Source organism: Protopterus annectens, chromosome 2.part0 (genome assembly GCF_019279795.1).
Source record: "Protopterus annectens isolate FY-2018-M chromosome 2.part0, PAN1.0, whole genome shotgun sequence".
Classification (NCBI taxonomy): domain Eukaryota; kingdom Metazoa; phylum Chordata; order Ceratodontiformes; family Protopteridae; genus Protopterus; species Protopterus annectens.
The window spans coordinates 1745525236-1745541412 of record NC_056728.1 but is presented as its reverse complement, the minus strand read 5'-3'; the positions used below and the strand labels follow the sequence as shown (position 1 = coordinate 1745541412).

At 38.8% G+C, this 16177-nt stretch overlaps 1 protein-coding gene across 1 annotated transcript in view; it reads left to right on the top strand.

Annotated features, from left to right (window-relative positions):
* LOC122792882 (chymotrypsin-like elastase family member 2A) overlaps positions 1-16177 on the top strand; it is a 98864-nt gene that overhangs the window by 71370 nt on the left and 11317 nt on the right. Inside the window, exons 3-6 of the mRNA XM_044060441.1 lie at positions 4442-4530; positions 8837-8934; positions 9022-9150; positions 9249-9385. Of these exons, the coding sequence (XP_043916376.1) occupies positions 4442-4530; positions 8837-8934; positions 9022-9150; positions 9249-9385 (453 nt within the window). The remainder of the gene's footprint in view (positions 1-4441; positions 4531-8836; positions 8935-9021; positions 9151-9248; positions 9386-16177) is intronic.

The following is a 16177-nucleotide window of genomic DNA, read 5'->3' as shown; positions in this document are numbered from 1 at the left end:
TGCCCAAGGATAAGCCAGATTGACTAAACATTATCATGCACTTTTGTGCTGCATGAAATTGGCTGCTATCTAACGTGTAAGCAATGTTTACTTATGGTGAAGTGGTACTTGTCTGCAGAGGTGTAATTTTGAAACAACTGAAATTGGGTGACCAAATAATTGTTTGAGACCTGTCATTATGAATAATGCAATTCTGAGGCAAAACTTGTAAATGGAGATGTAATTGCTCTTACCCCACTGGCAAAGGAGAATGAATATTAGTAAGACAGGGATGTAGAGGGCAAAGCACCTTGCTTGGAGTGTGTGGAAGCACCTGCACCATACCAGACATGGAAGAATCAGCCATCACACATTATTTTTGACACTGCACTCATATGTATTTTTCAGAATTCTGTCCTGTAGTTTCATTGCACCTCATAGCATAAAAGATCCCAGAATTTATTTTATATACCATGGGTATATGGGTAAACACTGAATGCAGTGCATGTCTTTCAGTGGGTTTTAACTCTGGTAATAGGACATCAACACATATGACTGATGTGTCCATTTCCCATGAATGAATATTTATTTGTTCCACAGATTTTTGTTATGAGGTGGCTCAGTGGCACTCAGGGATTACATTCTGTGTGCAGCTTCAGTGTCCTAGAGGATCAGGTGCTGCAGGAATCGATGAGTCAACAACCAGCATGGGCTCACCCATCCTGTGGGAGGGTTTTGGTTAAAATGCCTGAGTTGGAATGACACCTTGGAGATGGCAGAAGGCCAACATAAAGCAAAGGGACAAGTCGGAACGTTGCCTGCACAGGAATACCTTGCACTACATACAATATGTGGCTGCATGGAAGCATTCAGTGACATACAGGGAGAATTAGACTGTACCTAGTGTCAGAGGGACAGGGGAGTGGCTCATACCTACAGATCAATTCATGCACAGATTATGGCCAGGTATCCCTCAGTTCTTGCCCCCACTAACAAGATTAGTCTGAAAAGGTACAGAAGAAAGGCCTTGAAAAGATAGAGTAGGCCAGCTGGTCAAGCAGGGAAATGGAACCCCACAAAATCATTTGTATACTCTTTTTTGTCATTAAATCATTTGTATACTTTTTTTTTGTCATTAAATCGTTTCTATACTCTTTTTTGTCATTAAATCATTTGTATACTCTTTTTTGTCATTAAATCATTTGTATACTCTTTTTTTTTGTCATTAAATCGTTTCTTTACTCTTTTTTGTCATTAAATCATTTGTATACTCTTTTTTTTGTCATTAAATCATTTGTATACTCGTTTTTGTCATTAAATCATTTCTATACTCTTTTTTGTCATTTGGTCCATTGCATCAGAAAAATCATACAGTGCAGTTCAGCATTTCATTTCACAAAAAGACTTTATTCATCATTCATTGTTTAACATATTAGTTATACTAATGAGTTAGTCCAAAATGACAAAAAATACACCGAACCCACAGACATTGCCAACATCCTAGCTGACAGGTTCAGCGCAAACTCCCCCCCCCCCCACCAAAAGGGCTAATATCTATCCCAGCAGAGTGCTGCTCCCCTGACATCTCAGATGCTCAGGTAAGAGCTGCCCTCTCCAAAGCAAGAAACACAGCATCAATGGGACCAGACGGTGTCCCGGGCTGCATCCTACATGAACTCCAAGAAGAGCTAAACCCAAACCTAAAACTACTGTTCAGTCTCAGCCTTACTACAGGATATGTACCCAAAGAGTGGCGTACAGCAACAGTGGTCCCTCTCCACAAAGGTGGTGCCTCAACGGATCCTGGAAACTATCGCCCCATAAGTCTCACTAGCTTGGTCTGCAAAGCTATGGAAAGGATCATCATGGACCTTATAAATAAAGATATTGGGGACCTACAGACACTAGATCCTACCCAGTTCGGCTTTGTTAAGGGCAGATCCTGCCTCTTAAACCTGGTCAATTTCTTTGAAACAGTCACCAAGGCCATTGACAAGGGAAGGTGGTCCACACAGCCTACCTGGACCTCGCAAAAGCCTTCGATACAATACCCCACTCGGGCATTATAGATAAGCTCACCAGCTTAAATATAAACCCCTATGTCACTAGATGGGGTGCAAACTGGCTCAAGGACAGAACCCACATGGTTAGAATAGCTGGAGCCATGTCAGACTCCAAACCAGTTACAAGTGGCATCCCACAAGGCTCAGTCTTGGGACCTCTCTTGTTCGGTATATATTTCTCGGAGGTACAGGCCAACATGGAAGGACTGTGGCTGACCAAGTTCGCAGATGACTGCAAACTGGGCACCATAATAGACTCTCCAGCTGACACAAGCATCCTCCAAAAGGGCCTCACAGAAACAGACAACTGGTGCCAGAGCCATGGCCTCAAGTTAAACGCCAAAAAGTGTATAGTCATCCCCTTTGGCAAAAACAAAGTGCCCACAAATTACCACATAGGTGGTAATCCATTAAGTACAGAAGAAGTAATTAGGGACCTGGGGACCCAAGTTGATAGCAATCTCTCATTTGACAACCACGTGGCCAAAGTGGTTAGAAAAACATTTTATATAGCCCACCTAATCATGAAGGGATTCACATCTAGATCAGGGGAGGTCATTGTGCCTCTTTACCCATCCCTCATCAGGCCCATAATTGAGTACAATGCCCCTTTTGGGATGTACCTTACCAGACACCTGCAGCAACTGGAAAGACCCCAAAAGTACCTCACCAAGAGGATCAAGGGGCTCAAACAGATGCCGTATGCTGCCCGGTTAAAGAAACTCCAGCTCTACTCAGTGGCATACCGCCTGCTCAGAGGCGATCTGTGCCTGACTTATAAAGCCATGTCCAACCCGGAATTAATGGACATGCTGCACCTCAGAAAATCCAAATCCCATCGAGCTACGCTCGAGGGACTTAAACCTCAGCACTGAAATAAATAGGACATGCTGGAGGGACAGATTCATAACCCAGAGGCTCCCTTCACTCTGGAATAAAATCCCAGTCCAGGTTAGGCAGAGTCCCTCATTGACTCTCTTCAAGAGGAATCTTGATGAGTGGATGGGAGATCGTAGGTTTACCCCGGGTATCACTTCTGTGTCACTGTTAGACAGAAGCGCAGTATACTAACCTCGAAAAAGGGCATAGCAAAATTAATTTAAAATGGGTGGCGAAAGCCATACACACTCTGGCTAGGCTTATAAATGCCCTAGGGCAGATAGCCTAGTATGAACCTATGAACCTATGAACCTATGAACTAGAGCTGAAATAGCCAAGCATGGTAAGTCACAGTAGTACTTCGTCTATGGTGATAATTTGGACAGAAAATATATTTCTAAGGGCTCTTAGTCTGTATTGATAGATGAGAAATGCAGTCATTGACTGCAGCTACATTTCAGCATTTGATTTTAATTCACTAGCTATCCTTTTGCAACACTTCATGAAAATGACAGCTGTTGCATTCCAAACTTCAGCTAAAATGCATTTCTGCATCATCAGTGTTTAGTCACTCTAGGTCAAGACTGGAACATGCTGTATGCTTATTCATGAGAATAATTTACATTAATACCCTGCATGCTATAAAGAATCCACGACTGAAATTGTGCTAACTACAAAAACAATTCTTCATTTGTATTGTAACTTCTTAATGTATACAGATATCATCAGACATTTGATATATCTGAACATGGATTTTACAAATTTGAAAACTATAATTACTCACATGCTACTTAAAGGTGTGTTCAGGTATGTAGTATTGTCTAAAATGTTTTGCATAAACACAACACTTTCATGTAAATGCTAGAACTATTTTCAGATTGGGTTGAACATATACAGCAACATTAAAAAAAATATGACATTTTGTTTTAAGTAACATTCTGTCAAATCATCTTTTAGGATACAAACAGCTCAAAAAGTGAATTACTGAAGAAATAATCATCAAAACTTACACATAAAAAATTGTAAGAGCATGGATTATGTGGTCAACTGACTTAATACTTGGCAATTAAGTTAAAAAATAACTTAAATTATCTGACACAAATCATCAGTTTTCTACATGCCCACATTTTCTTCAGTGGTTATGGTGGTGTTATAGTATCAATGTAAAAGCTGGAGTTGTAGAGATACTCAAACCTACAGATGTAATAGCTAGATTTCACTTGCATGTGTGCATTGTGTGTTTGTGTGTGTGACTGTGTGTACAGATACAGAATTTAGCATGATAGTTCAACACTAGAACACGAAGTGGGACATATTAAAAGTAAATAAACATCATAACATGAAAGACTTAATACCTTTACATAATAATAACAAAATAACTCAGAAGAATTAGTCTTTATAACTCACAAATATATTAACACCGATCTTGATTTTATCATTTAGTGCAGCTTCTTCTAGGGTGCTATTAAATATATTTAGGCATTATAAAAATGTTCCTAATAAATCTTTCTGTGTTTCAGCTTATGGATGTGGAAAGCCAGCAATACCTCCAGCTGTGTCCAGAGTAGTAAATGGAGTGGAAGCACGTCCCCATAGCTGGCCATGGCAGGTATTGCCTTAAAGGACTTTACTTACCAGTCCTGATTCATTTCCTATCAAAATATTTTCATTGACTGCGTTTATGTTGTGAAGGTTAAGGAGATACTGTTGTTCATTACTCACATTTATTACATATATTTTATGACACTGAACGCTCCAACTTGTAATACATGTACAGGTTCAAACTGCAGCTAGATTCAAACTAATTTTAAAAGTCATAAAGATGTTATCTTTCACATTTGCTTCATAACAGGAATAAATGTAAAGGCAAACACAAGCTGACTACATTCTACAAACTGTCACATCACAATTCAGCTAAACGAATTACATAGAGCTGTCTAAAACAGGGATCTCAAACTCACAACCTTCAAGCAGTCCTCAAACCAGCACAATTCTGCATGAGAGAAAATACTGCACTACCTTCCCAGGTGCACTGGCTATCTTTCCTTTTGGTTTGGAGACTGTAACCCACCACTGATACTTTCCCATGTGCACTGGATATCTTTCCTTTTGGTTTGGAGATTGTGACCCACCACTGAGTCTGGCAGTCTTCACACAGCCTTCACTTTTTTTTTTCAATTTGTGTCTCCTGGTCTAAAGAGTTATTTTCACCAAAATGGACTAATGTTATTATTCTTTCCAGATCTATTCTCTTGTATATGTGACGTTCTTACAGTTCACTGATTGAATATGGAGCAGGATGTAGGAGGCATTTTCTCTTTAACAATAGATGGGTGGGTACAATGAGGCAGGGGAAAAAACATACAGGTGGCATTTACTTCATCAGAATACTGTTTTCTATGAAGCTGGAGTCTGACAAACTGTGCTATATTCTTTATCTTGTTAAACACATTAAAAGCAAGTCAAATAGTATAAATGCCAACAGCATTTTTTCCTAAACAATCATTTTATTGTAAATTTCCTTAGTAAAACTTAGCTCACAACAAAAATGGTGAAACAACAAAATAATGATAAAAATAACTGCAGTAATCGCAAACAGTACTGAAATGTGTACAAATGTTAATAAATTATATTCTCATCATGATCATCATATCCGATAAAAGATTAGAGCAATAAATTCTGTTAAATCAGCTGAGGAAACCCAATGACAGCTAATGTCACCATATTTGCCGTAAGTTATAAGTTAAGAGAAATATTTACAAATGTCTCATAAACCTGGATATTTAACTAAATATTTATATAATTGATTTTAATAGTTTATAAACAGATATTTGTCCATTTTCAGTAAGACAAACTTTGTCTAGTATTCCAGTGCCTAACCAAATAGATATAATCAGGATGGTCGTAAAGTTTGTATTCAAGAGATTACTGGGTTTTGCATTATTGTATATGATATTTAAAAGCCGCACATACCATGAGTGTCTTGATATTATAATCCTTCATTTCTTTTAAGACCTCTTACACTATTAACACAATTTGGAACATGCTGTTCATGGCACTGTAACAGTATTAACAAAATGTGGAATTCCAGTGCAGAAAAAAATAACCTTTGCCTTGCTAGATTGTTCAGGTTCCTGAATATTCCATGGGGAAGTGGCTAGTCATGTGACTTGGTCTTAAATGTACAGCTACACCTTTCCTCACTTTCACCATTTTTTTAGAAAGGAAATTATAATATGGTGCTGTTGGCTTGTTAGGAAGCACGCTACACTGTAAGTCATATAAAGACTGGGTACAATTAAGTTTGTGTGCCATCATTGTTTTAAGTTCCATAAAGCATGTGCTAACTGCATCAGTGGTACAGTAGGAAATTAAAAAAGTGGAGCTATATAATAAAGAAGTTTTATAGACAGGCCTCAGCACTTGTTCACCTTGTCATATCTGGTTATGACATACCTCTGAACCGTACCGAATTCCTCGGTAAATATCGTTTTGAGGGCAAAATATTGGGGTGCATGAATTCTCTAGTGGCCCCTTTAATTTCCAAACTGCCCTTTTTTTTTTGATGAATTTGTTCCTGATGTCATTATGTGCATGGAGTGCGTGATGACATCAGACAGACAGCCTATGCCAAGCCATAATTTTAAGTTGGACCACTCCGCATGTTCATGCAGTGGCACAACACATCTGTTTTTCTGCCAGCTCCTCCAGATAAGATTGTGCTGCATTTCTTTACCAGTGTGTGTGCTCAAGTATATGGAGCAGTCTTTCTTGTGTGTGTGTGTGTGTGTGTGTGTGTGTGTGTGTGTGTGTGTGTGAAATGCCCCCAGTTAGGTATAACTGGTGGTTAGAGTTACCCAGACTCAAACCCTGTACCTTAGGTACACTGAGCAAGAGCCTAAATGCTCTACCCATACCACCACCAGTTGTGATTTAAGGAGTGAAGTCCATAGTTCTCAACTGTCCAAAGTTTTATAGAATGTCTGGAATGTTTGGATCATACTTTTGTTCTGTTCCTCTTAACATTTGTGGTTTTCTGACAAATCAGTTTGGAATGGTTTAGATGACTTTCACTTCTGCAGAGATGTGGAGTGCAGAAGTTTGAGTAAACTTTTATGATGGAAATGTTCTGAATTGGGCAGTTTTGTCATTATTGGTTCATGCATTTTGTTTAATTGCTTACTGAAAATATGTTCCAAACAATAAATTTAACACATACTCTAACAAGTGTGCTGTATTATACAAGGAATATAATTTAATACAATCAGGAAGGTATATCAAAGAGCACATGTATGTTTCATGTGCAAGGGGCCTATGATTTGAAAACAGACCAAAGGTAATCTTTATCCGATACAGGCCAGATACATTTTCTTTGAATGTGGGTTTCAATGTTGTTTCAATGAATGTGAGTTTCAATAGCAGAGACGTTTTAATGCTAAGTCAGTTTTCATTGTGAGACTGTATTGCTTTGCTTAGCAGATGTCTATTAGTGTTTGTGCTATAAAATGTAAAATAAAAGTTTTAAATGAAATCCAAATAATCATTGTAGAAGTAAAGCAGTATGCACATTACAGTGTTTATGATAAATGGAGCAAAATAGCCAAGTAATGGGACATTAGAATGGCTGCAGGGGGAGGGCTGTGTATGGGGGGGCCCCATTTGACCATGATTTTGTGAGGGGTGAAGGGTGGCAAACTCAAAGACAGCCCTGGGGGGCACAAACTCTAGCTACGCCACTGATCAATAGGCTATGGAGAATGACTTTTGGCGGTCCTAGCAAACTATAATATTATTTTGCTAAGATCAGAATATTGCCAATGCCTACCATTAAATGCCCTACTTTTACCACAAAACCCACATACTGCAAGTCACCAAAAACAAAATCCTAAGGTTCATCATCTTCTCCCTTCCCAGTGAACATCATTGCTAAAAAAATGGGGCCATATTCTGGTTGTGTGTTCTTCAGTTTGCATTTGAAAGTTGGTATCCCACAATTCCATTGGAGTAGGTGGGATTACATAATTATGTTTTAAATTTTATGTTAATCAGCATACATATTTTACCTATTTTTCATGGGCCATTGTCCAGATTTTTGATGTTTCCAGGTTGAGAGGTATGGGTTATGACACTCAATGACGTCTAGTATTTCTAATCCTAAGTAGGAGAAATAAGCTACAATTGATCAAAGTGAGTAAATTCCTTCAGAAATTATGGAAGGGATGCACAGAGAATTGAAATTTTATTCAATACTATAGAGCAAACATATTGTAAAGACAAATTGTGGTGATAATGGAAAGCACTGGATTGAAATAAGTGTCTTTGCGTGATGGTTGAAATGTTACGGCAGAAGCATAGTTATACACATGCAAGCTGATGTGATAACATTTTAAATCATGTTCGCAAAGACACTATTTCAGTCCACTGTTCTCCATTATCTCCAGGTTGACAGGTAAAATACTGTGTAGATTTCTTGGTTATACTTCAATGTAGGTTATTTCTGTTAAACCTTTATATTTGCTAAGCTTGGATAATTTTCCCCCAGTGTTTAGAAGTTACAGTTACAACATTTATTGGCAGTTGAGGCTGCAGTCTTTTCTTTTTGTGCACACCTCTCCAAGCATACCTCTCAACTGTTTTGGCCTTGACTCAAAATGTTGCTCTGTCTCTCCTAATTATTTCTCTGAGAGAAAAGGTGGTGGATTATACTTAATGGATAACAGTAATACTTAGTTACAGAATAATTAAGATTCTTACTTAGTCAACTTTTCAGGATAATAGTATTAATATTTTAAAAAGAGTCCTTGTTTCTGGAGGCAAGAGGTTGTAATAATGAAGAATACAGGACTGAGGTTAACTCGTGATTATATTTGCAGTCATGAGCTTTTCTTCCATCTGCTGTTTATTGTTGTCTTTAGATCTCACTACAGTATCAGAAAGGAGACAACTGGGGCCATACATGCGGTGGGTCTCTGATTGCCACAAACTGGGTGATGACCGCTGCTCATTGCATTAAGTAAGAGAAATAACAGTAAAGATTAAACTTGTTTCCTCATTGTACCATTCGTTTCCTTCTAACCAGCACTCTTGTCTTAACCTGCAGTAAATCCTATAACTACAGAGTGTTAGTCGGGAAGCATAACCTGCAGGAGTCTGAACCCGCCTCACAGACCATCGCTGTGGAAAAGATGTTTGTCCATGAGAAGTGGAACCCAATTCTTGTGGCTTTTGGGTAAAGTCTCTTCTTTGCTGTGAGTCGCTAAACTAATGATATCTCTACTGTTGCATAAAAGGCTTTGCTTGAATAACATCCCTGATTTTTTTTGTCAGGTTTGATATTGCCTTGCTTAAGCTTGCAGAACATGTTACTGTGGGTGACAACATTCAGCTTGCCTGCATACCCCATCCTGAAACCATCCTAGCACATGATTACCCTTGCTACATTACAGGCTGGGGCAGACTCTACAGTAAGTAACCTACTGTTTCCTTTTTAAATCAGCGTGGTTATTTATTCCTGCATGATTTAATGTTCCACATTTAAGACCAAGGACTGAATTAAAAAATGAATTGCTGCCATTATAAAATGTTCACGTTTTTATTTCTTATCTGCATGATATTGTGACTGGTTGTTTTCATTTGGCTGTAACCTTATATAATCGTTTAAAAAATGTTGCTACTTTTGCAGCATTGGGAACCAAATCATTTTTGTCATTCTCTAATTAAATTATTACTTTGCCATGTTCCTGAGAATGTGCTAAATTTATAGCTTTTGAAGTAATTCATTCTTACACTTCAATGTTAAGTGCCTGTTTTTTTAATGATTTTACATACCAGCAAATCACTATGTCTAATAACTATGTTTTCATCATCTTTACGATCTGATTTTACCATGACTTAGGCAGGAGCCATTTTTTTTGTGTGAAGTATTGCTCCTTAAAACATTGTTTGAAGAAAAAAAAAACATTGCATTACAAAATTCAGAAAAAGGAACACTGACCAGTACACAGAACATGCTGTCCAAGGCAACCAACCACATGGCATCCTTACTTTAGACTGAAGCACATTACTTCAATCAAAAGTTAATCGCACATAGAGTGTCAGTTCTATATATCAACAACACTCTAAAACATCAGCAAACAGAAAAGAAAAAGTTGGCTTTAATCCACATGAGGTAAGGCAGCACTGTGTGCAGTCGTACAGACATCCCATTACTTGCACAAACACATGCCCTACCCAAAGTTTAGTTTACACTGGTAGTAAAGTAATAAATAATTAATGTAGTCAAATGCAACTACATCAATAAATACATAAATACAGAACATAAAATAAATTGTGATAATTCTATCAAACAGAAGGAGATTGGAAAGGTCCTAAAAATAAGTAACCTTTCACTAGCCATCCTCAAACCACAGACACAGTAAGAAACACTACACTATGGAGCAGCTGCTCAGTTCCACTTGTAATAACTTATTTCACCCTTATCACTTGTCATGCTAGTGTACTTTTATGCACAAAACTTGACTTTTGCTTTTCTATTCCCCGGTATTTCAGAGCATTAGTGATACGTATGTTCGACACTCTCTGTACAATTACATTTAGATCAAAGCGTTATGCCCATCCAGACTCATGTTTTCCTTTTTTTAAAGGACAGAAGTCTCAGAGTTAAATATATTTTGCTTCATAGTCTCGGTACTTACACATTTATAGTTCCTATCTTCAATGACATTATTCAGACTGCTTTTAAATGTAGTCAAGGAGTAACTGCCATGTTCTGTTTTGCACATTTATCCCCAAAATGAGAAATCTTTAAGTGACACATATTTTTTTATTTGTATTAGTAATGTTGATTTAAAACAAAGTGACTTATTAGAATACTTTGTTGAAAATGCTGTCCATTGCATTAGTGAATAGTGTAACAGATCAGACGAAGACAGAAATAATTATACACACACTGACTGTAAGCAGTCTTGTATGCAACAGACAGCATTCTTGCTTAGATTAATTGTTGTTTATATGGTAGGTGACTAAGTCTGTTTAGTCTTTTCTTGAAATATTTATTTTTGCTGCAGCTATTTTTAGCCTGCTCTAGATGGTGCCTATACAACTGGCCTATCCACATCCCTGTCCTAGGTTGAGAGTCCTGTGGTGGAAATAGAGGGCTGATAAAGAAAAAAAAATATATGTGCATATGAAATCTGCATTCACATGATAACTAGAATACAGGTAAGATAATAAAGGGCATAGGTTCTAGTAAAAAGGGACATTGAATGTTAAAAGGGATAAAACAAAGGATGTTAGTGCCAGGGAATAGTTGCATATGTAGTTAATGTAATTAAGTTTAATGACAACATTGCTAACAGATTTGGTTTAAAGTTTAGCAAGTGAGGTGAAAGGGTACAAAGACTGGAACCCCTAAACATGCTCAAGATGAAATTACTGGAGCAACACTACCATGTAAAAATAAAAGATGAACAGCATTACACCAAAGCTACTACAGAGAGAGGGAGGGACTAAAAGAGAAGGTATCTCAATTTACATCAGAAATAAATATACCTCAAGACTAGTCAAACAGGCAAGACCAGCCTTTGGTCAACTGGTGCCCTAGGAAAAAGGTCTCCACAGCGCTCCCCAACACCACCCTGTGCCCCCATCCTGGTCTACCCACACCATCCAAATTACTGGAAAAGTGCCCCTGCTAGAGCAGTGCCCTAGGCAGCCGCATATCTGGCCATTGCCTAAGGCTGGCTATGCAAACAGGACAATACATTTGAGCATCTCCATGTTCAAATCATCATAGACAAAATCCAGTACCACTTCCTTGCAAACTATAGGTCCCCCTCTATGACCCAGGAAACCCATACCATGTATTTAAACTTACTGGAAACACTCACCATCCAACGCAATACCATATTTATAGGTGACTTTGATTACCCCAATATTAACTGGGAATCCTATACAACACGAAACATACAGGCACAGAGATTGCTGGATTTTGTAATCACAAACTCCCTAGACCAGACTTGTCAATACACCAGCCAGGGGTGCAATCATACCGGATCTGGTCCTAACTAATATGGGACAGTGCTGCATATCCCCTAGTGTAATGTCTTCTCTGGTAAGGTCAGACCACAAAATGGTCTCATTTGAAGTAAAAATAAAACCTGGACCCCTAGCTATCCCTGGAATTTTCAGGAACTACTCTAAGACTTACCTGTTACTACTAAGTGATAACATGGCAACATTTCAAGTTCCCTTAAACTCTGAGAACACTGCTCTTATGCAGAACTGTTCACATAAACCCTATACAAGCATATTAATAGTTGCATAGAGGCAGTTGTACCCACCAGGAAGAAGTACAGAACTAACTCAAAAAACAAGCCACCCTGGTGGAATCACAGAATCAATAGGCCATACAACAGAAGGAAGAACATCATGGTAAAAATCAGGGGGTGCAGCATCCAGCAGGATAAAAGCACACTCATCAAGCTAAACAGAGGACAAATAAAGTCTACCAAAGCCAGATCTGAGTTAAATTTGGCCTCCCAGGCCAAGGACAACCACAAAGCATTCTTCAGCTATGTCTGCAACCTCAAAATCAATACACAATTGTGCGCAGAGCTCATTGTAAATGGAGCCAACTATACTGAGCCAGAAGATACAGCAAACCTACTGGCTAACAAATTCAGCTACAACTTTACCCCTCTCTCCCCATCAATCTTCCCTCAGAAAATATCATCAAATATAACTTACCTTGTTATCACTGGGGCAGAGATCCTTAATGCTTTCTCTAAGACTAAGAACACTGCATCACTGGGCCCAAACAATATCCCATGATGCCTTCTAAATAGCATTAAGCATGACCTATCAGGACCTCTGTAAATTCTTTTTAACTGTAGCCTCCAAACAGGCTTTGTGCCTCATGAATGGAAAACAGCAACAGTCATCCCTCTGCACAAAGGTGGGCCATCTACAGACCCTGGAAACTACATACCCATAAGTTTCACTAGTCTTATATGTAAAGCCATGGAAATAATTATCATGGAGATGATTAACAGAAATATAGTAAACCTCAAGACACTGGACCCCACCCAGTTTGGTTTCATCTAGGGCAGATCATGCCTACTCAATCTGGTGGACTTCTTTAAGAAGGTCACTAAAGCAATGGATGAGGGCAAAATGGTTTACACTGCCTACCTTGACCTGGCCCCACTCGGGCATTGTTGACAAGCACAAGAGATTAGGTACAATCCATTATGTCACCCAGTGGATAGCCAACTGGATCACAGACAGGACCCAGGAAGCTAGAATTGGGGAGTCCACTTATACAAAGAGGCCAGTCTCAAGTGGAGTCCCTCAGGGATAAGTTCTGGAATCACTCATTTTTGGCATTTACTTGTCTGAAGTCAAGGCCAATGTCAATAGCCTCTGGCTGACTAAATTTGCAGATGATTGCAAATTAGGAGCTGTCATTAAATTCCACACCAACACAAATTATCTCCAGGAAGGGCTGACACAGACATATAACTGGTGTCAGTGACATGGCCTAAAACTAAATGCCAAGAAATGCATAATAGTATCCTTTGGGAAGTCATCCATACCTGGTAACTATCATATTAACAACACACCCCTTAGAGTTGCCCTAGTAGTCAGGGACTTAGGGACACACATTAGACAGTAATCTATTCTTTGAGCATCATGTGTCTACAGTGGTGAGTAAATCATTCTATGTTGCGCAACTTACAGACAAAGGTATGTCATCCAAGTCCAAGGAAGTCATTGTTCCACTGTATTCAGCATTCATCAGATCTATCATTGTTTGGTATGTACCTGACCAGGCATATCCAACAACTGGAACATCCACAGTGGTTCCTCACTAGAAGAATATAGGGTGTAAGTAACATGTTCTGTGCAGACTGCCTCAAGGCCCTAACCCTGTATTCTGTCTCCTACAGGCTGAGGGGAGATCTATGTCTGGCATACAGGGTATTGTCAGAACACACTCTGATGGACCTCCTGCATATCCCCAAAACAAACAGCACCAGAATTACCCATTCTAAAGACTTAAACCTTGCCTGTGATATAAATAAGACCTGCTGGAGAGACAGGCATGTATCCCAGAGACTACACAGTCTATAGAACTGGCTCCCCATCCATGCAAAGCAGAGTTCCTCCCTAACCCAATTCAAGTGCAACTTGGACAACTGGATGGGGAACAGGAAATTCATCCCTGGTTTGGCACCTATGTCTCTAATGGACACAGGCATCCTGTAAATGGTTTATCTTCCGGGTCTCTCCTTGTAAATATTTCATCTCTCAAACCCCTGCTTACACTTATCAAGTGTACTAGAATTTGTAAGAGATTTGGGATGCCTGGCTAGACTTAAAAAGGCCCTTGTGGTTGTTAGCCTAGTAAACAGACCTATGAGCCTATGGTGCAGTTTCAATGTATGCCAACAGTGACTCACTTGTTTTGGAAGATTTGAATTTCAGGCATTTTTTAACCTTTTCTGCACATCAACTTTCAGAAAGCCAGCATTTCATAGCAGAATCAGGAAGATTAGCTAGAATAGAGGGAAGGTAAAGGATTGGTTAAAGTGTCAAACTAGATAACAAAATATATAATTAAAAAGGAATTATTGTAAGGAATGTTTTAAAACATTTGGGAACTTCAGTAATAAGGTTGACAATAATTTATTTGAGATGTTTTTTGGATTGTTGAGTTAGTACAGTCAAACATATTGCTGATTATAAAAATGTTAACGGGAGGATTAAGGGATGATTATCCCCATGATGGCTTTTCTGTTTACATTATTTAAAAAAAAAACAGTGTTAGAAACTGTATAACTTGGAGAGGGTGGAGATTACAGTTTGAAATGAGTAGCAGAGAGCATGGTCGGGCATGGTTTTATAAAGATAAATTGCTTCTTGCCTTGTCTATCTGAGTTAAGAAATACACAAAAGGACTCATAGTGTAGTCATATTATTGCCCTGAGGGTCATTATTTAGTTTTCTGTTTTTTCCGTGCTGCTATAAATTTTGCATAGTTGTGTGGATTAGCATTGCCCTGTATAGTAACGAATACTTAGAAAACTAATTTTCTCTGTAGAACAGTCCATAAAACTGTAGCATGTAAAGCAGCAATATAGTGTAATACCTTATGTGCCAACAGGCTTAGAGCAGATAGTTGGGCCTTTTGTGGCAATACCAACAGATTTAGTAGAATTCAGTATTTTGTAACCATTAAACTTAGTAGAATTTAGTACTGTTTAGCTTTGTCTGCCCCAGTAAGGCACCCTTAATAGCCTTCTAACTCCAATACACCACTCCCTTGTAGCTCATAAATCAAAGGACTAGACATTATGGATATGCAATTTCCTAACTTCTCTGTAGCCAGCTTGGTGGGTATAGGCATCATAAGACAACGTAGCAATTTTCTCATTTTGAATGACAACCATTTAATCCTTAAAGAATCAGGCAGAGAATGTGAGAGGTGTAATTACACAATGACACTGGAGGCTAAACTCTCTCATACAAGTCCACATCAGATTGTCGAAACCATTCACACAACACCCACTTCACAAAGCACACAGCACACCCATAGATTAAAATATTCTGAGGCACTTAAAAGCAATCGTCCTAAATAACAAAGATCACCTAGACTGCCCACTATCAAAGCTATGCCTCAGCGAGCACAAAGGCACTCAGAAAAAAAACATCTAACACCATGCATACTCTCACTCTCAGTGAAACCCCAAACACTAAATTCATAAGGCAAGCAAAAGCAATTCTCAGGACTCTCATCATGGGGCACTCCATTGTAAGCTATACTGTCGCTCCTCTAACCAGGCTGAATAAGGAGAAGATCACTGTTAGTTACTTACCTGGAGTCAGCATCCACCAAATGACGCATGTACTCATCATTACGCCACAGGTACCAGTATGATTCCACCACAGTCCATGTAGGTGTAAATGACCTGAGATTAACCTCCCCAGACTATACGAAGAAAGACATTATGAAGCTTTCAGACTGTGTGTCTCAGGCTGGTATGAGCCTGACACTGAGCAGCATATTACCATCATTGAGGATTATGTCACAATATGAGCAAAAAAATGATTGATTTCAACAACTGGCTGTCTTTTTGGTGGCATTATAAGGGAATCCATTTGGAAGGAAATGATCAACAGACCACATTGTCTTGCCAGGGATGGTCTTCACCTTTTCCCTCTAGACTTTCAAATACTGGCTAAGGCTTTGTCTG